We start from the raw sequence: 26,205 nt of genomic DNA, 5'->3' as shown, positions 1-26,205 counted from the left end.
CCCCCCCAGCCAATATTTCTATCTCATTTCTCTTTCTATTTTGATCATTGTTTTATAATGCTGTGAATTAAATTGTTCAGTTCTGCAATAGGCTTTTATACTCTCGAATTGCATTAAAAGAAGTAATGCAGAAAGCTAACTTCCACTTGTTTGAATTTATTTTTTTATTTGTTTTTTTTAGAAATTGGCTACTGTCCTTTTAAATTCTCTCATGCCCAGTATAAAGCCCAGCAGAAAAGGTGTCAATGATGCAATGGATTATGTCTGACAGAACTTGGTCTAACGATGATGTGAAAGATGATTGAAAAACTTACTGTGTGTTAAAACGGGATCATTTGAAACAGGGACTTGGATTCAGTCCCTGACTTCTGTAATATCGAGCAACTGATCTGAACCTGTTAATGACTTCCCTTACCAGCCTATGTATTAGGCAAAAGATAGACTAGGCATTACAAGAAATCAAGAAGGTATTGTTCCTTGCAATAGCCATTGTATACATCAGTGGCTGAACCGTTCTGGAGTTTTGCTAAAAGAAAATCATTTAGGGAGGATAATGCCAAAGCTTCTGCCAGGCATAAGGTATCACTGGGGAAAAAATAAAAACATGCATGATTGGGAACCATTTAATTTGGGGGCGAGGGGTGCGTGTCTGTATCAGGGTTGCTGATGCTGTAGTCAGTGTCAGGGAGCTGCAGAAGAGTTGATAAAATAGGACATGGGCCTGTTTGGGAACTGCTTTGAAAGCTGATGCTGCAGAACTACTCAAAAGGCTGTTAGAATGCAGAAATATTTCTATTCGCTTTATAAACAGCCTCAGAACTTTTATTATGTACTGTATGTTCACAGCAATCGTTTCCCATACCTCCGAGGCTAAATAATTTCTGAATAGCTAAATCAATTTGTCTTGTGTCTGTGTTGTGTCACAGTAATGAAAGTTCCCTCTACTGTGGCGGCAGCAGTAAAGCGACTCTTCTTAAGGGGATGCGGGAGCTCTATCAAAGCATCGCTGTCTGAGTTATAACTCAGCAACTGATTAACCAGTCAGCATTAGAAAGAAAGCGACAGTATGCCTCAGCTATCAGTTGAGACTACAGTGCGATTTTGTAATTAAGTTTTAGGTTTTATTTAAGATCCGAAACTTAATAATACATAAAATGTACTGTTGGATCTAAAATCACCAAGGTCTTGATTTTGTATCTTGCCTAAATGACCTGCGATTGCGAGGTTGTATTATACTTGCAACTGAGCAGAGTGATGTTCATATAGGATGGTGACAGATGCACTAAAATTGGTTCAAGTCCTGCAATCAAATGAATGAAGAGAGGTTCCTCAAGAGCTTCATTGACTCCTGTAGGACTTCGCCTAGCTGACTGCCAGTGCAGTCTTTTTTGCTGCGTTAAGAGAAGATTGAGTTTGCTCAAACCCCAGGGAGATGATGTAAATGCAACCTCCTCCAACAGGCTGGAGCAAATGGTTTGAATTAATACCTGGCAATATGAATTTCCATGAAGGAGTTTACATAAGGATCAGACGTATATTTATATGTGTGTGTCTATTTCTATCTGCCTATATATACCTGAGGTAGATATCTGTGTAGATGTGTGCAGTAACAGGTCCTTGTCTCTTAGAGTGACATTTGAGGTAGGACAGGAGTTGGTATCACCTTCGCTTTGTTTTACAAAGCAAGTAGAGATTCATCCGAGGGAGTTGGAATAGCTTCAGAGGAACTTGTTCAGGTTAGAACTTTTCATTTATGGAAGACTTTTTAGCTTGGAATATCACAGTTTTTGAAGTCTGTGTTAACTAAAGCCATGCAAGACTCCTGTAAGACAGATCAAGTACTATGCCTTCTTGTGTTTCTGTTCCTTGCTTAATATGAAATGTGGCCATTGCAATCATTATCACTTCTAATTTTTTAGTATGTTAAACAGCAGTATCGATAAGAAAGAAAAAAAAAAATCAAACCCAAATCCTCTTCTACGTTCCTATGCTGCAAATCAATAGTATGGGGATATATTGTCTGGATGTCAGCCCATTTTACAAATGAATATATCTCAAAGATTGTTTTACTGGCCTACAAATGCCAAGAACAGGATGACAGTCTAATTCCTTGCATAGCAACAGCTAACATAAAATCAAGTTCGCCCCAGAAAATGCAGCTGCTGTTTGGGCAGGGTTACGGATACAGACATTGTTTCTTGGTTTATGTTTGGCCCCTGGTAGATATTAACTGTCCATTTGTCCCATGTCAGACAAGTCTTTTTGTTGAAAAGTTACAACAGCTGCTGTTTTGTAGGGGTATAAATTCTCACCCCACTGAATGTAGTGGGAAGTGCTGCTTTGGTACAGTGTGGTTAGACTTTCAGGTCCGTAACACAAAATACATTGCCATAAATATTCCCTTCTGCAAGTGCCCGCGTCGCCTTTATGTGTAGTGTCTGACACGCCAAGGATGAAGGGAGGTGGAGATTCAGTTTTGTGATCACCCATAGAGTTTTCCTTTTGTTGCAGTTTGAGATACATTAACTGGATCTGACTCATTTTCACCTACCTGTATTATTCTAAAAATGTATTTTTTGTTTCTGATCATTCCGGGTTCCTTTGGGGAAAGGGAAATCGGATAAATGTGTTTGTGCCTTGTCTTTAAAGGAGATTGTTTAAAATAGCTTCAAGTTACTACCAGCATTAGGCAGTTCTTCTGGAAACACTATGTATGAGTAGAAAAGGAAATGGGATCACAACATGCATTTTATGGCCGTTCTGGATTTAGTTTATTAACTTTGCATTGCCAACCACTCCAAGTTTGGAGTCCGTTCAGGTATTGGTACTTGTAAGATAGGATTGCAGTTTGGCTTGGTATCTTTTTTTTTTTTTTTTTTTTTTTTTGGAAAAGTCCTAAGTGCTTTTTAAATCCCTGTCATGTCAGTAAAATGTTTTGCTGATCTGATTTGCAGAACAGAACTTCAAAATTTGGCTTCTGGTTTTGCTATTAGTGGATTTTGTCAGATACCCCTCCAAATGCACAAACTCATACCGTTCTGGGCAGAGACGCTCCAAGCAACCAGTGAAATCAGAATATGCTGTGCTGAAAAGTGGCAAGGGTATAGGAACGGAGACTAGGCTTACTGGGATCCCTTTCCAAAAGAATGCATCACATGCGATGTAGAGCCTTGCCTCCTGGAAGGTGATGGTCCTTTCTCTGTGCTGCTATGCCAAGAGCAGAGGCGGGTTAATGGTGGAGATGCATTTGCTGATCATCCCCCATGGAGTGACGAGGGAGCTGGATGGCTCCTCTTGCACAAGAGGAAGAAACTCTCCTCTAGCCTGTGAAAGACCCCCCGGTAATTGGGGTTGGATGAAGTGGAGCAGGTTTACCTCTGTAAGTGGGTCTGTTATATGCTCGCGCTAAGGACAAAAGGCTTTCAGACTTGAGGGGGTCCCAGGAAGGAGCGAATAAAGCCTTCGGACTAACCTTATGTTCGTGGCCTTGTACTTCACCAGAAACAGGGGAGGAGAAGCTAACAAATGGCGGCCTAATGGATTCCAACAGAATAGAGAGAGAGCGCGCTTTGCGAGCGGATTTTCTTTGCCAAAATAATAATATGAATGAGGTTAACAGAGATTCAAGGATGAATGTACGTAGGCATAATGACTGAAAGGCTTTCTTACATGTCTTTCTCTTTAAACCCTTGTTTGTATTCCCTTCTGCTGCTTTATTTCTCCCAGGTATTTGTGGTCACCGTCTGGAGCGTGGAACTGTACATGGTGCCCCTGGCTCTGCTGGTTCTCTTTGCATACAACTTCTCCCTCGTCACAACAGGGAAGGTCAACAACACCCAAGATGCCCAGGCGAGTAAAGTGGCGGTAACGTTTCTGGCAGCCCCCAGCTTGAATTTGCCCTTGAGCAAAATGTCATGCATTTTAATGGTATGAAGCTGGTTGTGTAGCTAAACAGCACTTTTGTTTCAAAGTTACTGAAAAGAAACCTTAAGCCTCTCAATTTTCACGATTCAGTTCCAGCAATAAACCATTCAGAGTAGTAGGAGAAGACGACGAGAGTGTGTAGGAGGGGGATTTCACTTACTAAATGACTACAAATGTTTTTAACTAAGTTGAATTAAGAAAGACGTACAAAGTGACAAGTTCCTAAACCCCGTGCCCTTACTGCTCTTACACTTTGCATCACGCTGACGATTCATGATTCACAGAAGAGGAAAGTCAATAGAAGCCGAAAGAGAAGTTAGTTGTTTTTAAACCTGGTCCTGTGTTCTAAGACGTCAAGAAGCCCTTATTCCTCCTCACGCCCCACTTATAAATGACAAATGCTTTTTCACCCCGGAAATTTAACCTCCAGTTTTTTTAACTTGATCTGGGAGAAAAAAAGATTTAAATACAAAAATAATTGCAACATGTGTGGCAAAGTGCTACTGTTGGGGTATGAAATGCTGTTTGATGTTGACCACTGTCTTTACTTGCATAACAATGGTAATTACAGTTAGCAATGAGAATAAATTAATGGATGTCCATAATATTCTGTTTTTAAATGTGTAACAAGTACAGTAATGAAATACAGGCCAAATTATAGCTCCTTTCTAACTTTTGACAAAAAGATGATTGACATTTGTACCCATGAAGAATACCTTTACCCAAACGAATCTTGTGGATTTTATATAAAGAAATAATACCCTAGAATTAAAAAGGTCAATAGCTGGTTTATTAGTTTTAGCATAAAAAGTTGCTCCTAGTTCTGTTTTCATCCATTCCCAAGTGGAAAGACTGTTAGAAAATAGGGAAAGTTACATTATCCAGACCAGGACATAGACTTGATTTGAAAACAAATGGTAGAAGAAATGCTTTTCTCCAATTTCAGCCAAGTTCAGAATAATGTAGAAAGATACTCTGTGTCTTCAGGGACTACTTTATTTCATCAAGAAAATAAGAACTTCCCATGTGGGAGAATCACATGCAAACAGGTGTTTTTGTTTTTAATACAAAAGTGGAGATAAAATAATAACTTACCCAGGAAAAAATACACAGAGAATACCTTCCAGAACCCATCACTCATCCTGTGGTGAGTTTGTTGCACGTTCAAGTGAGGAGAGTCTCACATAAGTCAGCAAAATTGAGCAGTACATCAGTTGGGTGGATACTACAAAAAGGCTGTATCTGAAAATAGAAGTTAATTGCAGCGATATTGAAGAAAGGCCCACCAGAAAGTTGGTCCTTTTTCTGTCGCACTTCCTGCGAGCAATGCGATGCCATGAAATTCAGGCGTGTATTTTGCATAAGCAAAGTTGCACATCTGCCTAAGTGCTTTGCAGGATCGGGATCATATGGAACAAGTAGTCAAAGTGCCTTTAATATTACCTGATTTCTTTTTTATGTGTGGCTATGATTCTAACCATCTGTAGGTCAAAAATAGACAATCAGGTGCTACCCCTAGTCACATCTGTCCTGCAGATGAGAAAAGGTTTTCTTCAAAATACCGATGCTTTTTACACAGTCATTTATTTGTTTTTTGCTTCTTCAGACCTTGGCTGCATGTGCACTGCCGTTGGTTTTTATGTGCCAGCATGCACGTTTCATGTATATGAAGGAATGCGAGCAACAGCCTTTGCAAAAGGAGACCTCAAATTCTCTCTGATTTCTGTGCTATAAAATGGGAATAACAGTATTAACCTTGTACACATGATCCAGTTGCCAGGAGGCTAAATTCGTGAATATTGGTAAAATGGTTTATGATTTGCAGATGGGGAGCTTCTATAGAAATGTAAACCATGATCAGTATTAATTCGGCTGCTCAGGGTATTCCAGAGAGCCAAAGAGTAAATCTGAGTATCTGAGCTCTCAGTGCCTTCTGCATACTACATGCAAGTGCTTTTCGGGGGAGAGAAAAACCCACCCCAAAACAAAACAGAAACACCCAACCCCCCAAAAAACCCAAATCCAAAACATCTTTTATTGTGATTCTTCACATTCTTTGCATGTTTGGTGTATTTAAACTTGTAGTACGCTGATTCAAATGTACCTATTAAATAACCAAGAAAAATTCGGAGGACCCTGTTAAAGGCTTAGCTTATTAGGTACCTGAATCGAAGGCCAAGTGCTCTTAATTTCGAGCTTTAGCCAAGTCTTTTGTTTTCTCCCCTACCTGGCAGCATAGAAGTTAAAGGGAGGAAATAATGCTGCATAGAAATCTGGCTGTTATTCATGCGGTTATGTTCATACTAATGTATTTTCTGAAGTCTAATGTTTCAGTAGTGGCCCTAAAGGGACAGGGCAGTCATTGTAGCAGTGAGGATGGGACAAGCTGAGTATAGAGTCCTCAGCCTTAACGTACGGGGTGGTTCATTTGTCAAACTACAAACAAAGCTGTTTACCGACAGTAAAAGTTGGCAATGAATTTGAAAGCCTGTTGCCTTCAAACTGCTGGGCACAGCCACTAATGCTTTATTTAGACTTAAAATTTGTAGAGGGTATTGCATGTTTTGTTCAGGATATCACGCACACACACAAAAGAAGTCTTTCAATACAAAATGTTTTTTCTGAAAGGTGAAAGTGGTGGGGTTTTTTTTTTTGATGGCTTGCAATAGAAGTGGGAGAAAACTGTGTAATGGAGTGTTGTGGGAGTATCATAAGCTTTTTGAACATTGCCTGTCACTGCAAAAATAAGCGTAATGTTTTGTAATATGGACATCTGCTTTTGCAGGAGCTTATGGGTTTGGATGAAGATGAGGATGAAGATGATAAGGTAAGCATATCACATGCTTGTGTTAGCTAGAATCAGAAGGAATGTGGGAGAGCACAAACCCACCACCCTGTCTCCAAGTGATCTTCATTTATGATCTGTATTAGCTGGGAAAACAATTGCTACCATTGTGCTAACTGGCAAATTTGAAAATACAAAAAGATTGGTTTGTATAACAGTCAACAGTGGCATTACCTATATGAGTCCTCTGAACGTTAATTGAAGCTGAGCTGTCCCCAAGTTGTGCTTGAAGTCATAACAGGCACTTGTTCAGGTATGTGCACTTACAGGTGTGTGTATGGGTGGACGAGGTGCAAAGACGTGCATGAGTATGTAACCCCCCCCCCCTCCCCCCAGTTCCATTTTGAGTGCTGAATGCCATTCTGTACAAATGGATTTCCCCAAATGATTTGGCATTTCCATTTCTGTAGGCCAGAATTGGTGGTATTTGCGGAGGACTGGTTAGAATTTTCTCAGCATTTCTTTCAAAGCAGGGGAAAAAAATTGTTTCAGTTCGTCGGATGAAATGTAGAAAGAATGGGAATTGGCAAGGCCTGTTTCTTATTTTATTGGAGCATACTTACTCATTCTTCTCACTATGAAAAATTCATTGGATTTTTTTTTTCCAAGTTTATCAAACCACAGTGACGAATGATAAAAGGATTAGAGGGCATGACATGTGAAGAAAGATTAAGAGAACTCAATGTGTACAGCTTGAAAAAACATAAGTAAGTGAGGGAGGATCTGATAATCTATAAATACTTTAAAGCTAAAAGGTGAGGAATTATTTAACGAGCAACAGCATGCAAAGGAACATTAGCTGTTAGGGAGAAAATGTTCACAAGGCAATGTGAAACTTTCAAATTGCGTACTAAGTTAATAAGCCTCTTCTTGAATATTCTATGTTTTAAGACTGTTACAGTGAAATTGTTGATCATTGAGAAGTAAATCAATACCACAGTTAGCAAGTGCACCTTAACTCTTAGTCACAGACACTAGAATTGAAGCTCAGCAGACTAATTGATGGGAATAGTTATTTAAATTTAACCTGCTCTTCTGTGGTGGTTATATTTTAATGAGCAACCAGGAATCTATCAGAGTTATAAAGTGAACTTTAGACAATCTAGTTAAATTACAGGTTTCTTGCAAGGCACTATAATTGTTTAAATGTTCTCATTTATAATTCACTCTTTGCGTCGTAAAATTGGTCAACGAAATGGACCAATATCTGGAACTCATCAGAAAGTGCTAAATGAAAGTTGCATCCTTTCAAAGGAATACTGCGTATCTCTAAAAGTCAATAATTTCTGTTTTGTGGGTACCCAAAGCTAAACACCTGTACATGTTGACCTTACATCTTATTTGTGTGATGCCTAAAGGTGTAACTTATTTCCTGGAACGAATCCCATTTACTTTCTTCTTTTTTAATATTCCTCTTTTTCACTTGCAAGTGTTGAGGTGGAAAAAAAAAAAAGGTAAAAATGTATGAAATAGGTATTTAATCCTCTGTTTCCTGCGCTCTGCAACATTCCTTGCTGCAAAGCCGAAATATTCTAGGTCAGCTTTACCCTAGATATATATCTCCGATGACTTTGGTTCTCTCTATAAATACAACTGGGTCACTTAAACATGGATCTAATCACTTTGCATTTTTGCCACCTTTCCTCCCCCTCCCCCCCCCCAGCTAAACAAAGTCATTGCCATTTTCTTTCTTAGTTTTTTTTAACCAAGTGTGCATGTTTGGGAAAACTCCTGAGAGTCAATGTTGAGCTGGTGATGACTTGGCTCTACCATTTTGTGATCAGCATTGCCTCTATCTCCGTTTCATGACTCTTTGAAATGGAGAGCTGGTAGAACTGGCTAAAGCTACTCACAATAGACACTTCCAACGGGCTTTCTCATCAAGATAACTATTTATATCCCAACATTACAGCAATAATCATAGAAAGGTTTAGGTTGGAAGAGACGTTAAAGATCATCTAGTTCCAGCCATCCTGCCATGGGCAGGGACACCTCCCACTACACCAGGTTACTCAAAGCCCCATCATAATCCATAACTTGTATTAATTATTATTGATGAGTTGTATTAATAATAGTTCATAAACAGTATTATTTGATATTAGGAGTCTATGGGATTCTGACACAGAATTACCAGGACAGAGAATTGCCAGCCGCTACATGTGTCCCATGTCAAGCGCTGTGCAGCATTACCTTAATGTCTCCGTCCTGTCCTGGGTATATCCCCTTTGCATCAGCGATGGACCGCGCTTGCACTCTGATGACTTGCATCTTTAAGTGCATTAGGTTATTCTGAGTGACTTTTCCAAGTCTGAGGGTGGCCAATGCTCTCTAGGGAGTGTAAGAAAAATGTAATTTTATGACATTATCTCATGGCAATGTCAACATTTAAACAGACAACTCTACTTTAAAAAGAAGTCTGTGTATTTTTTTTTTCCTCCCTAACACAAGAGCTCCTAAAGTTGAAATCTGCTAGTTGGGTTGTGGTGTACGAGGTCACTGTTTCTGTTTCCTATCATCATGCTGTATCAAAATACTCACACACATAGCCTTTCTGGGTTCTGCTGCATGTTAGACATAACAGACCATGCTTCTGGGAATTGTAACACACCCTCTAAGAGATGAACTGTTTACAAATTATAAATACACAGACGCTTAGTTCAAAAACCCAAGAGCAGATTAACTCCCTCCACCTAAACTATCTGTCTCAAATGACAGGGCTTAATTGCCAGCTCCCCCTTCCTTTCCCCCTCTCCCCTCCCCAAATACCAGCATGGAGGACTGTAAAAGATAAGAGAGCTCTGTCCCTTTGGCACAAGCTGTTTGGTGGATGAATGCCTTCTCGGATTTGTGCCATCTTGGACATAGAGTTCAGACTGCGTCGCGTCAGCTCTGGGGTCTGTCAAGCTGTCTGAGCAAAGATTGTTTTAAAATTACATCACTGAAACATCTTTCGCCTGCCAGGGGAGAGGTATAGACAAGTTACATGCAGCTCAATGTAAGTTGTCTGATCATTGACCATTTCTATTTATTTTACCTTTTTTCTTCTTTTTTGGCAACGACTGTAGAGCTTCAAGAGCAGACAGTTACCCTGTTGAATGAGTGTATCGTAGCACCCGACTGGAAAGGGTCTTGGAGTCTTCTCATGACCTTAAGTTGTCTGGATAAAAGTTTGCAGCTACTCCAAAACAGACAAAACTTAAATTACTACTATTTCCAGGTCTGGTAACTGATTCAAAAGAAAATCATAGACAAAACTAAATCAACAAAAATTCCTGTTTTGTTTTGTTTTTTTCTTGGAGGATTTCTATCCAGTAGTGAGCCAACATAGCCCTGCTTGGCTAGTGGGATGTAATAGGGAAGGATCAGAACACACTGTGGCTTTAAGCCAAGTTATTTGGCAGTTTCCAAGAAATGTTTAGTATCTCATATATTGGAAAAAAGAAAAGTGGGGAAAAAAACCCTGAAGAAGAAAAATCCAATGTTTCTAATGTAGGAAATTCTCTGTCAAAAGTAGGTACCAAAAATACACAAAGTTTTATGAACACAGTTCAAAAAGACTCCAGCCGAACAAATTAAAATCAAATTCATCCAGTAGCAAACAGCTGACATTTTCCATTTGAGTTAGATTCAGCATGTGGAAACCTTCCGTATGGATCTTATTTGTACGGGTGGATTACGATGAAAATTGCATTAATTTTCTCCACAGTAAAGGTCAGTAATTGAAACATGAACCAAGAGTCTATTGTGTAAGATGCTATATCCCCATACTTAGGAAAGGTCATTGAAGACAATATCATCTCATTGTTTTCTTCCCTGGAAGTATAAATAATTTCATTAGTTTTTCTTTTTCTCCTCAGTACAACAATTGCAATATAATATTTCAACATCTCCCATTAAGATTGCTGAAGAGAAATGATGGTAAAGACTTGAAAATACCCCACGATACACAGGCCATGTTCAGACTAACAAGGAGCACTCATCTTTTTGGCAAAATTATGGGCAAGATCACGTCCTAAAAAAAGCCACAAGGTGTGTGTTTGTGTAGAGTGGACTCCCTTAAATTGCTGCTCGTTCCTCAGTTGGCTCTTTGTGGCTTCTCTCTCACTGCTTCCCAATTGGTCTACGCACAGACCAGGCATGGGTTAGTGATGGAGAAGCGTAAGGGACAGGTGCTGCTACTTGCCTGGGTTACGTTCGGTGCAAAGCTGGAGGATGGGACACTTCTAAGCACACCTAATCATCTGGTCTTGCAATCACCTTGACTAAAGCGTTTGCAGGTATCACTTAAGACACTATTATATCTTCTGTAAGTTTTCTCCAAGCTTCTTATTGACCTGATCAACTTCTGGTTAAGACAGAGTGCGGGAGTTGCCCTGATTGTGCTTTTCTCTTTGCTTGGGAGCCTCCTGTGTACCAGAAACTGGAAGTCCAATGGTCTGTTGTTATTTCTTATTTACATTGCAGCACTGTTTAGGACTGCTCTTAGCTTTGCGCATCCTATAAACTGGCACAATCCTTGTCCCAGCATCATCACCCACCTATTCATAGGTTTAGGAGTAGTGGGACAGAGGGGGTGAAAGGAGGGACTTGTGGAGGGCTTTTAGGTATCCTGGGGACTGCGGTATGGCTCTCCTCACGTAGGAACCTTAGCAGCACTATGGCAGTCTGAAATTCTCTGTCTTGCCCCGGAGGTAGGTAAGCCAACACCGTAACTTCTCGAAATCTCTGGAGAAATATGAAGTAGCACTCAGCAGGCCACTGGGCCGAGCACAGAAACCTCAGGGAGTTCTTGTCCCTTAAAAATTCCAACTATTTAAAATGTTGTTAAAATGTATTTTGAGTTGGCCAGATGTATGAATAGGTCTATCTTTCTTCTGTACCCCAAATTGCTAAAGATCATTACCTCGATTACAGATGATGATCCAGTAGTTTAAGTCTAATCACCATGTCATTGTTCTTAGGTCTCGTGTATTTCCGGGAGAAAGCACTTATTTTGACCAAAGTTGTTTTCTTTCCCTTTTTCTTTTTAAAATCAAAGATGACTGATGACTCTTAATCTCCATTCAAGCTTCTTTCTTGTTGCTTCTTACTCACGTGTTCCTCACCTGAATGGTGCTTTATTCTGTTGTGAGTGCTAGTAGTGCTTTAAGACTTGTAGCGATGCCACCGCACTTTGGGTTACTTTACATCCCTATGCAAACATGAACAAGTACAGAAAATGCATCTTAAACCCCTTCCATTTCACGCCTGTGCAGAGGGAGAGCAACAGAATTTTGACCTAAGCCTCTCTGCATAATCTTTTTCTTGGGTTGGGTTTAGGAGGCTTTTGCTGGTCCTCAGTGCACAGATGAAATTTGTCTTATGTAAGCAAAGAAAGCGTAAGCATCACTGAACAAGGCGTGAAGTGGTCATCTTCTGCCTTTTAGCCAGTGGTCCCCCAGCCTTAGCTGTAGGGTGATGTGCCTTGCTTTTTAAAATGTCTGCTTTTAAGGCCAATGGTGCTCTCCTTCATATCAGTCTGAAGTAATTCTGTTGGCTCTAGTGGAATTATTCCAGATTTCACACCTTTTTAACTGAGAGCATAAATTGACCTGTATGTGTTGCATTTCCTCTATTTGGTAATTATTTCAAGTACGCTCAGATTCGCTAAATTTCCACAGCCAGGCAGGCACATTTGCAGCATGGTGTTAATAAACAAAAAGATCCTGTGATGCACAGTTTCGGGACTGCACGAGGCAATCGCTCCGAGTTTGGCAGCCATCCTCTCCGGGTACCCGTCCTCCTGGAAGCGCCGAGAAGCCCTCCTCGACCCGCAGCAGACATTGCAGCACAGGGCAAGACAGTGCCTCGGCAAGGCAGATTGCTGGGATCGTTTCAGCCGCCTTTGGCTCCCACCGAAGGCAGGATCCAGTTCAAGGTTGCTGTGGTGACTATTTTCAAAGCTCTGCCTGGAATTCATTTTAGCTACCAAGAGACTGTCTGTCACTCCATGGCTACCACCTCCCACAAGAGCTTCGTTCTGCTGCTAGACTGAAGCTGTTAGTGAACGGTTCCCTGCAGACAATAGAGGCCAGTGGTCTGCTGTTTATAACCAATAAAATCTTTTTGGTTTCAGAAGTTCTTCATCTGCGAGTATTTTGGCCTTAAGATGTTGTTTGGCACAGGTTTTGCTGGACACCGGTAAGGTCAGAGTTTTGTAGTCTAGCACAGAGCACGTTGCAAGTTAAATCTAACTTTGGCTAAGACTGCTTTTCTGTAAATAACTACAGCATGTTGGGTTGTTTTTTATTTTTTATTTTTTTTTAAAAAACAAACAGAATAATAGTGGAGCAAAAAGGCATGCATGCCTGAGCTTTTTTCCTTTCTTTCCCCTTTCTGTCAATCTTGTTTGTTGCTAATACACTGGAGAATTCATATCTGGTACATGGGATAAATCCTGGTAAAACATTGCCCTGATGTGCTTGTAGCATCAGTGGCATAATGAGATCACTACTGTAAAAAAGCTAATCCTGAAAGTTAGGCCAGCCCAGGGCTCAGCAAACGAACTCTGAATTCCTGAAGATGTTCAAGATTTTCATTCCTGACTTAGTTGCCCGTATCCTGTTTTCTTCCTCCTTTTGGATTAATCCCTATTTATTTTTCCTCCTCCTCTTTTCCTCATCCTTGCCCCCGAATGTTCCTCAGCTTTATATATTGAGTTTCCCTTGGCATGCCAAAAATCTGCTGATGAATACCACTTGTTTGAAAGTTTCATGCAAGATCTCTTTTTGTGTGAGTGTTTTATATGAAATCCAAGCAAGTAAGTATTTAGAACTTGCTCGTGACAGCCTGAGTTTTTAGTTGTGTGCATACGATATTTGCAGTATGCATGAGAAATACACTTAGAGGATAACATGAAAAATTGTCTCTGCATTTGGAGCATTGCTTACTGGTTTGGATCTATCCAGACAAAGAATATCTGAAGGATAGATTTAAAAAATAGGAAATGGCTTTTTGTAAAGATGAAAGCTATTAATCATTGAAGCAAATGATCAAAAGAAGTTAGAAGATCTCCACTATCCAAGTTCTCGATTCAGTAATGGCTGCTCTACTAGAGCAGAAGCAGTAACTAGTGTTATTTGGTCTTTGTTGCAGAGCAGACAATGGACAATTTTGGCCTTCAGTCTCTTCCTCCATAGGTCTTATCATTTCCCTTTGATGGCCCAGCTTGGACAGTTGTAGCTCACCCGTCATGAATTGCTGTGTTAATGCTGGAGATGTCCCCTCCTGGCTTGCCCCGTAGTTCACACACTTTCAAAGTCTTCACTGTTGGAAGTACCACAATTTTGCAGTCGTGTGACGGTTTCTTTTGCAGCTGTCCCTGAACCCTGAATGTCTCAGAGCAGCATAAGGTTGTAGGGAAGGGAAGGAAGATCACAAAGCTGTAGTAACCATTTGAGTGCGTTTACACATCCTGTTCATTAACCGTTACATATTTCTGAAGTAGAAAAATCTAGAAGAACCTTTCATTGAGTACGGCAAAGATTTGGTGTCTTCATTTACAAGTTTAAATTGATGTACTTTAGCTGGACACAAAAGACTTAATTTCTGAATTTGCTGGGTGTTGTTTTTCTCCTTTCTTCTTCTTCCCCTGACATGCTTAATCTTTTGTAAGACCCCTTTTGTGTTTTTCTTCAGGCAATTAATGTAGAAATGCAGGTTTCTTAAATCGGGATATGCACAGAAGATTTGAAGTAACACACTGATTATATAATTAATTCTCAGTTGTAAATTCATTTTGATGGAGTTAATTCTTTCCCAAAGGCTGAAGACTAGTTTTGGTCCACCCACAGTGCTGTAATCAGCTAAGAAGAAAAAGGCCTTGAAGGAATGGAAGTTTCACGACTGGTTTTAGGGAAAAAAATGCCAGAAAGAGGCAGGATATTTTAGTTTTAATGCAAGCAAAAGCTTCTGAGCTGTGATTTTGAACTATGGGTATCCAAATCCTGTTTTCAAGCAGCATAATATGTTGAGTCCAAGAGAAATCAGAAAGGAATGATACCTGAGGAGGATGGAGAAAAATTATCTGGGTGGTGGGACCTTGCACAGATGGGAAAGTGTGTTTAGTGGAAGATGTATTTAGGATCATTTTTTACGTCTTCTACAAATACAGTAATGCTCAAATATCGCTCTCTGTGTGACAGTTGCCCATTTGCTAATAAATATAGACCAGTGACTGTTGTCTTGATGGACTATGAACTCGCTTACTGCTTCCGACAGTGTTTTGTGAGGTGCTGACTTCAGAAAGCATAAACAGCACTCCAAAACCTAAATAATTTGGAAAATCCTGTTTGTCGTACTTCATTTGTCTGCTTCTCTCCTGCTTAACCAGTGACCTAATCATCCCGTAGATGTGATTAGACTGCAGGTTTCCAGAACAAAACAATAATAACAAAGAGAAAGTGTTGACAAATTTCCAGGATTTTCAAATGATTCTGCACACATGTTGCAGTGCATACTGCAAGGACAGTTGCTGGCTTATTTTACTCTCTAATGACTGATTTCATTTACAAGGCTTTCTAATCCCAGTCTGTCTCTGGCCCTTCCTTGGTTGGGCATATTTTGTATTATGAATTGAGAATGCCATTGTCTAGGGGTGGTCTTGGCATGCATGGTAGGTAAGAATACGCATGCAATTGTCATTATATCCTAGGAACCGGTAATTTTGGTTTTATTTTCTCAGTCTGCTTGGTGGCTGCAGCAGAAGTTATGTTGTATTGGTTAAACTGCATTATCACCACATTTCCAAGCTCAATCGAAGACGTGTAAATGAAGTCAGCATGATGCAGATAGAACTGACAGATGATCTTCCTTGCAGCTCTGGGTAGCAAGAGTAGGCTTGCCCTGGAATATCACTTTAGATAAAGTGGGGTTTTTTTGGTTTTGATTTTTTTTTTTTACTCTTCTGAATTTGGACAGAATGAAATTCCCACCGGCTGGTTTTCCATGAACTGCTCCTCAATGTCTACTTCCAAGTTTGGTGCAAAAAAGCCAGCTATGGCTAAGGCACCGCTGTACCATTCCAGTGAGTGAATAGTTAAATATAATTTAATGTGTCATTTACATTCGAGCCTAACAAGGTTATAACTGGAGTTGTGTGAAAATGACTTTTTGGTGCTATTTTCACATAAACTGACTATTTATTTATTTATTTTGTTCTGGGGTTATTTCACACCCCAAGGGTTTCGGTTTTGTTGGTTGTTTTATTAATGTAAAAATACTCATTTTCACACCCAAATGTGTGATTATTTAAAATGCTGCTTCTATTCATTGTGCACTCACTTGCAACCTAAAGGCAAATAGTCAAATGTCTGAAGCTTGATAACTCCGTGGTGGTTTTGGCTGGCTTTTTAAACTCAAAAATTACTGTGAAGAGGAATGGGCAGTAAGTAATCCAAAGGGTTACAGGGGCTGTACTGGAACATTTGCCTGTCAGCATCTGAGGACGGTTCACGTGTTGTTCCAGCACACAACAATGTAGTGTGGCGACCTCTCAGCACACACACAGTAGTGCCAAAAGGCTGTAGCAATGAGTCTTCACCTCTCTGGCCCAGTGTGACTTTAAGTACCCTCTGACCCTCTCTTCTGCGTGGAGAAATAACACGGGTTCACAACACGAAAGCGTAATTGCAGCAGTGTCGATCCGACTGTCTCTGGTCCCTGTTTACTCCCACCCACCCTTTCCCCTGCCCCGGCTGCTGAGGACCATGGAGAACACGGATGCGACTTGTGTTCTACCAGCATCTCCCCTCTCTGGGCACTGACTGGTTAAAACACAACTTAAAATGTCTTTTTTTTTTTTTTTTTCTAAATTGGGCTGATTTTGGAGAGTCTAAATGTGATGTAAAATCAGTGTCCAGGGCTCTGCATTTTGTAATAAGTGAATGTTTTGCTGATTTCTTGCTAGAATATCTGCAACCACACCAATTTGCATGCCTGTATGTGTGTTAGATTGCTGGCAAAGAAATGCTGAATGCTGATAATTGTATACTGATTTCCAACGCTGATTTAAGTCATTTTGATTTTTAATTCATTCTGTGCTTCCTTTTTATTTCTGCACATGTGTAGTAATGTCCTGTAATGTTGTTGCCTAAAATAAGCAGTAAGAAATGAAGTTCTGAGATGGCTGCTGTAAAAGGAAAATGACATTTTTCCCTTTGATTCTTTCTTTTTTTCCCAGTAAAAGAATAGGTCTCTGTATACAGAATGTTCAAAAAAAAAAATAAAAAATGTTGCATTCACTATCTTGTTGCTAATTTATATACAGAAAACAGCATGGCTGTTGGGAGCATACCGAGCTCAGAAAAGTGATATTCAGAAGTTCTGCACAAGAATATTCTTGCTTTTGAGAAACACTGAGCACCCAGCACTGCCCTACAGGTCAGCCGGACTCAGGGGTGCGCAGCATCTCTGGGTTGGCGTGCAGCTGGGTTCTTCAGTGAAAGCCTGGTCTGAGGTCCTGCGGTCGATTTGTGTTAGGGGATGTAGAAACTTCTGTCCATGTGCTGAGGAAGAGGAAGAAAATATAAAGAACTGTATGTCTTTGTGTTAACTGTATCTGATAAACCCAGGGTGTGTGTTCTCTCCTTCCTTCAGTGGTATACTTGAGTTCATAGATGCATCAGCGGTACTGGGAATCCCACTTTCTTCACATGAACGTGTTAACAAATACAGAATGTATAAAAAGTTTTGCTTTTTCTTTTTTTTTTTGGTTAGGAATCTGAGAAAAAGGGGTTAATTGACAGAATCCACATGGTCCAAGAGATCATCATAGCTGTTCAAAGCATCCTAGAAGAAATAGCGTCGTTTGGAGAGAGGATTAAAAAGTAAGTGATAAAGTTTTCTTGCTTAGCTGTGATTGGCAATGGAACAGAGCCAGGAGGATTAGGGTGGAGTGAATGTCCAAAAATGACTGCAAGGTGCAGCAGGAGAACCTGGCTAGTCCTACCATTGCTTCTTCTCTTGGAGACTTTTACTCCAAGAACCTTTCCAAAGCATAGAGAAGAGAAGCTGTATGCTCTACTGATGTAGCTCTCACATTTGCCCAGATTTCTGGTCTTGTCTGTTTGGGATGGGGTAGGAAGTCATGATACCACATGAGGGAAAATATTGCTTGAAGATGTGGGCACAGAAGTGTTAGGCATTTCTTTTCATTTCCTTCACGGAAAAACAGGTAGGAGTTGATGGTTGGTGTTGCCTTTCCCACGCCTGCCCTTCCCTGGCCTGGTTACAGGCGTTACCAGTCACTTCTTTCCCTGCCCAACGCGTTGATTTTGATCTGTGTGCTTCCTGCTGGTGCCATAAGGAAGCCCGAAGGGGGTTTTCTGGGTCTCGTCACAAGGGGAAGCACATAGGGTATTCCTGACCTTACAAAGGAGGGAGGTGAAAAGCCAAAAAAAAAAAAAATCCCCCACACAAACTTTTATAACTCAATCTTTATTGGAGCTTAATTGACCCACATTGTTTTCTGTTTTGAACACAGTGATGGTTTGTGATTGAGCCACACTTTAATGAGGAGCCGGGTTCAAGCTAAAAATACAGCAAACGCATGTGTTGCGGTTCCATGCTGGACACCCCAGCTGGGGTGGAAGTGGCCCAAAGATGTATTCCAGTCTATGAACAGGGCACTGTTCTGCCCAGCTGCATGGCAGGAAGACTCGGAGTGCTTAAGCACTATTAATTCTTGTATTCATTTTGGTAACAATGGTCTTAGAGAACACTTTGGGTATTAATGTGGACGCCCGATGTAATTTCAGAAGAATTTCATTGTAACTCAACAGTAATGTACCATTAAAAAATTGCCACCAAAGTTCTTCTGTAAGTGACAGACTGAATTGTGTTACAGTTTCCGTCTGTCACTCTAGTTATACAATTGTAGGGAGTTTTACTAGTTTAACTGAATTGAGCTGTTTTGCTATTTTTTTTTCACTTTAACTTAAGCTACGTTGATTGATAATGATGGGTCCCTCTCCCACCTATCTTTACTTAATATTTAATACATCTACTGAAGCTTAAAAGTAATTCTTTTAGCATCCTATTAATTTTATCTGTCAAGGGAAGTTTGTCTTATTTTATAGCCTGGTAAGTGGTCTATATTCATTCTCTCTTCTTCCTACTCCCCATCATCACGATGTGATGAAGTTAGCAGGCAGATTGTATGAAAGAGATGCTCAGATCTGTAAATCCACCTATGGACTGATTGGCATTCATGTAGTCCAGGTATGTCAATAAATGGTGCATGGTGTAGAGATGTATCTTACAAGGGCACAGGGGGGGAAAACTGACCTCAGAGATGTGTTAGCAATAGCTGCTCACCTTAATTCCATTGTGGGCTTACAGGTGAGTGGACTGAGTGAAAGGAAGTCCTGTTTTGTGCTACAATGCTGCAGTCTGAATGACTGTAATAACTGAGCCTCTTGAGAGGGCTCCCCTTGGGAAAAATCTGATGCAGTTGGGGGTCTGCAGAAGCCTGGACTGCTGTCAGCGTACAGTCGCTTATCCAAGACAGCTTCCTATATACTGCGTAGTAAGGAATTGTTGAATGCGTAAGGAAATAGAAGCAAATGTATAAATATTCAGGGAGATTTATGTAGAGTATTATTTCCTAATAGCATACAGAGAAGTGACTTTAACTGCTCTTTTTAAGGTCTAGCATCAGTCATAATTAATCCATTCCAAGTTATTGGCGGGCTTGAGCCTGGGCTACCTGCCAGATTTGAGTCGTGCACTGACACACATCCCGTGTCACCTCCGCTGTGGCCCGGTGGAGCCAGCTCAGGTGGATTGCACCTGCGGCGTGGCCTCATCTCCAGATCAGATAATCCACCCATGAATAATGGAGAGCTGACTGGTGAGTGGTGGTGTGTAACAAGTGCAACACGTATAAGAAAAAACAAAACCAACTCACTACATGCCAAACAACTTCCCCCAGAGACTGTCTTCTCTCTCCTTATCATGGTATCTGCCTCTTGGATATCTCCCTTAATCCATTATAGCATCCAGATGCGGGAATCTACTTGTGCACCTTCCGAAGGGTCTGCGATTTCCATTGCATTTGCAAGAGCCAAGCACTGCGAAGATGTCGTTAAATTATTATTGGGTAGCGGAGTACAAGCAGTGTCCAAGAGCACAAACGTTGAGAAGGATTATTGTTTTTCTTTACAGCACATTCAACTGGACGGTGCCTTTCCTCTCTGTCCTGGCCTGCTTGGTCCTGGCAGCAGCAACAGTCGTTTTGTATTTTATACCACTGAGGTACATTGTTTTAATCTGGGGTAAGTACTCCACCGTGTCTCATTTGCATGCAATGAATACAATATATATCTACAAAATGAGATCAAACAAGCTTTAAATGACCTGTTACACAGACAATCCAGTGCGGTTGCCTTAGAGGTGAATAAATATGCTATCAACTTCTTAAAATTACCATTTTTTTTTTTCCCTCCGGGTGATCCGATGATCTGCTTTTTTTAGGGTTCTTTATAAGTTGCCAACAGCACCACAAGAAGAGTATTAGTCTAGATAAGCTACTCTCAATATTATTGTTATTCTGCAGGAGAGTAATTAGCTTTCTCGTTCTGGAGCCCCTCAGCTGGGAAATGGTAGGGGGTGGACAAGATGTGTTTGAAGAGCCGGACCATGCAGGCCTGGGCTCTGGGACCCTTTTGGGTCTTAACTCCCCTGCGTCCAGGAGGAGCAGTGCACTCAGGACCCCACGGTCCAACGGGAGGCCCTTGAGCATCTCTTTGTGTCATGGGTGGGAAAGTCTTTGTATGAAGGTGCACCATGAAGTAAAGGAGGTGCTTTTAAAAATTAAAAGTTTCCTGGTGGAGTTACAAAGAGTAAGATGGTCTTTCACACAAGGAGATGGCATTCCACCTGCTGAAGACTTTCTTCATCTCAAAATAACCTTCTGTCTTATTTAGGGTGATAGGTTTTATCTCAGCCTGGAGGTACAATGGCTGAGAACATAGCGCAGGTAACCCTCACCGACCCACTGAAGCTCAGCCCTCAGTGTGGCTCTGGGCTGTAGGGACCCCCATCACCCTTCCAGGGCTGAGCTGTCTGCGCCTGGCTTGGCTCTCCTGAATGCAGAAAAGGGAGGGAATGAGAAGGTGGCAGTACAAAAAGCCACTCTTGGGCAAAAAAAAATAAATGAAATAAAGGATTAAATCAAACAAAAGAAAGGGCAAAAGGGAAGGAGAGAAATTGCTAGGAGTAAAAAGTTCAGTAACAAAATATTGCTGTTCTTGTGTGGAAGACACGGTGAGTACATGAGAACTATACATCCGTTCAACATCATCTGGACTGACAGGGCCTTCAAATGTGATACATGTTAAACAACTACCCTGTGGCAAGGCCTCGAAAGACCTTATGGTATTTTCTGTTTTTTAAAAATCAGGTACACAGAAAATTGTGTTGGCATTTTGCTACAAGTATATGGCTTAAAAGCTGAATCTCAGATGTGAAGCAGGTACATTTCAGAGAGAGGAGAAGGCCGGAGCAGCCATCACACTTGAAATCACTTTCAGGGAAACTACTATGAGGTTTTGGACAGGGGCATGATGGAATTGAATGCTGTATTACGATCCTCAGAGGCAACCAACATTTGGATTTTTTGCTGTTCTTTAAAATGCGTTAGTTGATTTCTTTGCCTAATGATCTTTTGCGCTTTTATGTAGCTGCACGACTAATTGCTGTTTCTCAGTGGGGAAGCGGTGGCAGTGGGGTGTTAAGTGACCTCACTGGCACAAGGAGAGAGCTGGGAAGGGTGCTCAGGTCTCTCGCTTTCTCATCCCGGGCCATGCAATAGAGATGGCGCTGGCTGAGGGCTCCTCATCGCTCCCTCTTCTCCAAGGCAGCACAAGACAAGACTACATGATCTCCACAATACTATGAACAATGCACTCCTATGGATCTTCTCCCACCAGAGGCCACCTCTGATAGCTGAAGCATAACTAAGTCCATGGAGAACACTGGTAGCACTGCTGCTGTGGTTAATAAACCAAATTATTCACCCGAAGATCAAAATAAAGTAAACCTTGTGATAAGCTTTTACAGCGTCCCCCAATATTGTAATACAACCAACTTGTCAAATCTGGTCCTACAAAGAGAGGACAAGCTGTAAGACATGATGGGAAAGGGAAGCGTTCATTTTCAGAAGAAATGGAGCAGAAAATGCTTTTATCCTGCCTGTTTTTTTTCAAAGCCCCACAGTTCCCTGGTCAAGAGGAGAGGGAAAGTCTTTGGTCACTTCGAATAGCAGATTTAACAGTAGTTTCAGGTGCAAATTTGTATTTTCTCCCCGCAATAGCCCCCAGAACGAATGCATGCTGCAATCTTTTTTTGCCGTGCTGTTGACAACAGATGATCCCCAAAGTAGAGCAATACCTTTAGAAATAATGTCCTCTCCTTCCTCCAGGAGGCACTTGTGAATGATTCCCCATAACAGGGAACGTGTGCATGGCTTTAAGTCCGAGGCACTGTTTTCACACTAATTTTCACTTGTGAATTCCTCTTCCCTTTTTCACCTTGCCCAAACAATTTAGGAGAGAGGGAATAGAAAGGGGTTATATTATTTTGTTTGCCTTTTTTTTTTTTTTTCTAGGCATAAATAAATTTACTAAGAAGCTTAGAAATCCCTATGCCATCGACAATAATGAGCTACTAGATTTCCTCTCCAGGGTACCATCTGATGTTCAAAAGGTAGGTAATGAACGGCCACCGCCAGCAGTGGCAACAAGCGGCACGGAGAGCGGCTGGGTGCTCCGCTCGGGGAATGCGATGCCAGTGCACTTTTGAATAACGGAGATAAGGAATTGGGGAAAATCCACACAGGGAGGAGGGGGAGGGTGTTAGAGGAGAGGGGAGCCAAAATCCTTTCTCAGAAGGATAAAATGATTGCAGAAAAATTATCCTGAAAAGACCTACTTAAAAATGATCTGGAAAATCACCCAGCGTGGTTACTGAACTGTGGTTTCCGTCACCTTTTTGCTCTGGTATTTGTACGGAGGGAAGAGAAAAATAGTCTCTTTGATAGAGATAACCATCCAAAAGGATTTGCTGAATTCTCGCTTTTCTCAAGATGGGGGAGTGGGCATTATTTCTGTGACTTTGTGCTGGCTGCCGTTTTTTTCACATCAGCTGTCCTTCAAAATTCTTCCTCCTCGCCCACCTTGAGCTCCAGTCCTCCCTTGGACAATGCTCCGCTCATCTTTTTCTTTAGAGAAAGGCTTGAGATGTGTATAAAATGCTCTGTGGTCAATCAGATCAATCTTCTACCATTATGGAATTATAACTTTTAATCTAACCAGAATCTATCCCTCAATTTCAGTCAAGTCTCTCCTCTTTTCATATTTCTTTTAAACAACGCTGTCTTCGGTAATCCCGCCTATCTTCCTGGAAATTATTTGAACAATAAGTCCTTTAGAATGTCAAGATCTGTTTGTTTCTCTTGGAGGAAGGAAAATAGTCTTGCTGGGTAACGAAGCCGTACAATATAAAGGATTCTTTCTTTTGTTTTAATCAACTGGAATCTGTGTCCTCGGGCCCTGATCCCGATGCCCTGGATCCCACTGACATTGTACCTTCCTCTCTGAATCGTGGTACTTTCACAGTGAGGTGCTGCTCACCGTGAATAAGGGGATCATGATCTCGCCTGTAGTGTTTTTACTCTGTTGGAGACAGAAAAATAATTGCCCACATGCAGTGTCGAGGCATCTGGTAGAAACAAGGTTGGAAAAGGCTTCTGGTGACATTTATCTCGTGAGGCCACCAGATTGGTTGGTGGCAGCACTAATAACTTGAGAGAAATCTTGCCATAGACTGGTGGGAGGAAAAATGCTTAACAGAAATGATCATAGAGACATTAAGCTTCACCCGATTTTTATTTTTTGTCATTGCTCTGGTAGAGCGTGCTGGATTTGCAGTGATGGTTTGCATATGCCCTTTTAGTGTTTATATTTAAAGATAAGCTGCTTTTCTATTTATGCTTTATTTAACATTTACATTTATAACATTTCCTTGAGTGGTTTCTATCATTTTTGAGCTCTCCAAGGAAAACGATAACCATTTTCTACAAGGGAGGAGTGATAAAAGTTCCTAGGATGGGACAAACGTCAGTTTTCCACCAGTGCTAAAAATAGTGAGCCTGTGACAGCCACACGCTCTCGTGAAAAGTCGTCCGTGGCAGCTCTGTCTGCCCCTCTGTCTGCTTCATTTTACGTGCTCTCAATGCATCATCATTTCACTGTGGTGCTGCAATGAGTTAGAAATTACCTCTGTCTATACATTTGCCATTTACAAGCCACATGCGTTGGACAAAAGGCAGAGGGGGAGTGAAAAAGATGGCACGTTCAGCAAAAGTTTACCCGGGATTTCAATGGGAATACTTTTCTGTAGCACAAGAGACAATTTGGAGATTACACCACCCTTGTCAGTTTATCACACATGTTTTAACCATTACATTGTACGTGAAATTTTTTTGAAAGGTGAACGCAGCTTTGTCCAGGTTCTATTTGGGAAAATATTTTCCTTCTGTGAAATGATTAAATATGTCAGCATCCCAAGATCTGTGTACGGTTTTGACAACTGTCATCTTGCTGCGTATTGGGATCCACTTGAATTGAAACTCCTGAGAGAAGTTTATTAAACTTATAGGTTAATGCCAGAAGAAGAAGAAAAACAACTCCCAAACCAAACCAAACCCAAAAGATCTATCCTACATTGCTGAAATCAGGTAGAACCCCATGTATCTCATTAGAAAAATCTGCTTTTAATATTTTCGTTTCAAGAAATGATGCATGACTTCTCAAATCCTTCCTGCAATTAATCCCCCATGTTCCTGTGTTTAGAAAATGATTCATTACTTTTGAACCTTCCTAGTTTCCCTTGGTTTGTCCTCGGGGAGCCATTAACACACACTGTAGTGAGCTAGAGTTACCTAACTGCAAACGTCATGTCTATTTGTTTTTACAGGTGCAGCACGCTGAATTGAAACCATACAGCAGCTCCAGTCCCATTAGGAAGAAGCGGAGTGCACTATAGGATGCGGTGTGATTTTGGAATGCAGCATCTCCCTCTGTACCCCCCACGCGTGCACACGCGCTGCTCCCCTCCCCTTCTTCTTGGTTTGGAACAACACTATAATCACTGCCACAGACTTTTTTTTTTTTTTTTCCCCTGGAAGACATGTTTTTTGATAAACACCTAACTTGGGTTGTCTTTTTTGGGTTGTCTTTTCGGCATGGAGTTGTAGCTCAAAAAAGAGCAAGGTGGAATGTATGAACTAGTTTGTGGGGTGGGGAGAATGGGAGAGGATGGTGCAACTGCACCGTTTTTTTTCTTCCCTCCCCCCCCCTCCCTTGGATTGCAGAGGCAAGGCTGGATGTGGTAGCACTCCCTGTTTTATGTAGGAAGAGATAATTCCGCCGAGTGTAGCAGATCAGCTGAGCTGATGCGAGGAGATGCTCTGAACCAGTTTTTAACATATCCAACAGATTTACATTAAGATATGAAAGCTATTCTTTTCTGAGTTAAATCACTGCGCCTAGAAAGGTTTAAGCTCTGAATTAACGAGTCTTTGATACCCATCTTCTGTTCAAGCAGTGTACATTTTAAAAAGTTTTTTATCATAATTAGCCGAAAGAGCTAGGAGCTCCAACAGTATCTCAATATTTCATCCAGCACTTGTGGGTTTTTCTTTTTCCCTTTTTTTTTTCTTTTCTTTTTTTTCCTTCTTTTTTTAAAGCCCACCCTGTGGTTAACTCTTTAGATACTGGAATCATCGGAGATCCATTGCTGGCAATGGATCCGTGAAAACCATGAAAGGATTAAGAGACTGTAGAAAAGCCTAACTCGACGACCTGAAAAGGCTCTGTTGACTTGCCTTTTGTAATCCCATCTCATCAGATATTTTCAGCAAAGCTGTTGTTTTCCTGTCTAAATCCAGAGGGGTCAACACTACAGATCCAAGAGGAAAAAAAAAACCCCAAACACTTTATAGCCTTAAAGAAATAAGTGCTTGGGCACAAAGAGAGCACGGTGCCTAAAGATGTGGTTGTGCAATAGTGTGCGGGCTTTGGTCCACCACTGATGTCTTGCTGGAGTCTTTCCTGGTGGTTCACAAGGAGAGGATCAGAAAGTGAAGTCATACAGAAACCGAGCAATGAAGAGACAGAAGGAAGGACCCCGTTTTCTGTTCGGAGGAGATTGTGATTTCTTGCTTGCTTACCAACCGTTTAGCTATTGTGCTTTTGCTTTATATAAATCAGGTGACCAGCATTATTCGTGGTGTTTGACTGGAGAAACTGAAACACAGAATCATATGTAAACTTGCTTAATTTTGGTGTGAGTGCAGCCCTCGGTCCTTTGGGTGCTGTAGGATGTTGTGGGAGCCA

General features: G+C 41.1%; 1 protein-coding gene across 2 annotated transcripts in view; it reads left to right on the top strand.

The window, feature by feature from the left end:
- Positions 1-24,853, top strand: part of MCTP2 (multiple C2 domains, transmembrane 2) — a 108,398-nt gene extending 83,545 nt beyond the window's left edge. The window contains exons 18-23 of one of the 2 annotated variants that reach the window (XM_009887137.1): positions 3,727-3,849; positions 6,710-6,751; positions 17,525-17,634; positions 19,973-20,082; positions 22,416-22,513; positions 24,785-24,853. In XM_009887137.1, coding sequence (XP_009885439.1) covers positions 3,727-3,849; positions 6,710-6,751; positions 17,525-17,634; positions 19,973-20,082; positions 22,416-22,513; positions 24,785-24,853 — 552 coding nt within the window. The remainder of the gene's footprint in view (positions 1-3,726; positions 3,850-6,709; positions 6,752-17,524; positions 17,635-19,972; positions 20,083-22,415; positions 22,514-24,784) is intronic. The other variant, XM_009887129.1, reaches the window with a different exon arrangement.
- Positions 24,854-26,205: the final 1,352 nt, after the last annotated feature.

This window comes from Charadrius vociferus, unplaced genomic scaffold (assembly GCF_000708025.1).
Source record: "Charadrius vociferus isolate BGI_N301 unplaced genomic scaffold, ASM70802v2 scaffold190, whole genome shotgun sequence".
In the NCBI taxonomy this organism is placed as follows: Eukaryota; Metazoa; Chordata; class Aves; order Charadriiformes; family Charadriidae; genus Charadrius; species Charadrius vociferus.
Note: the sequence above shows the minus strand (reverse complement) of the source record. Positions and strands in the feature narration are given on the sequence as shown.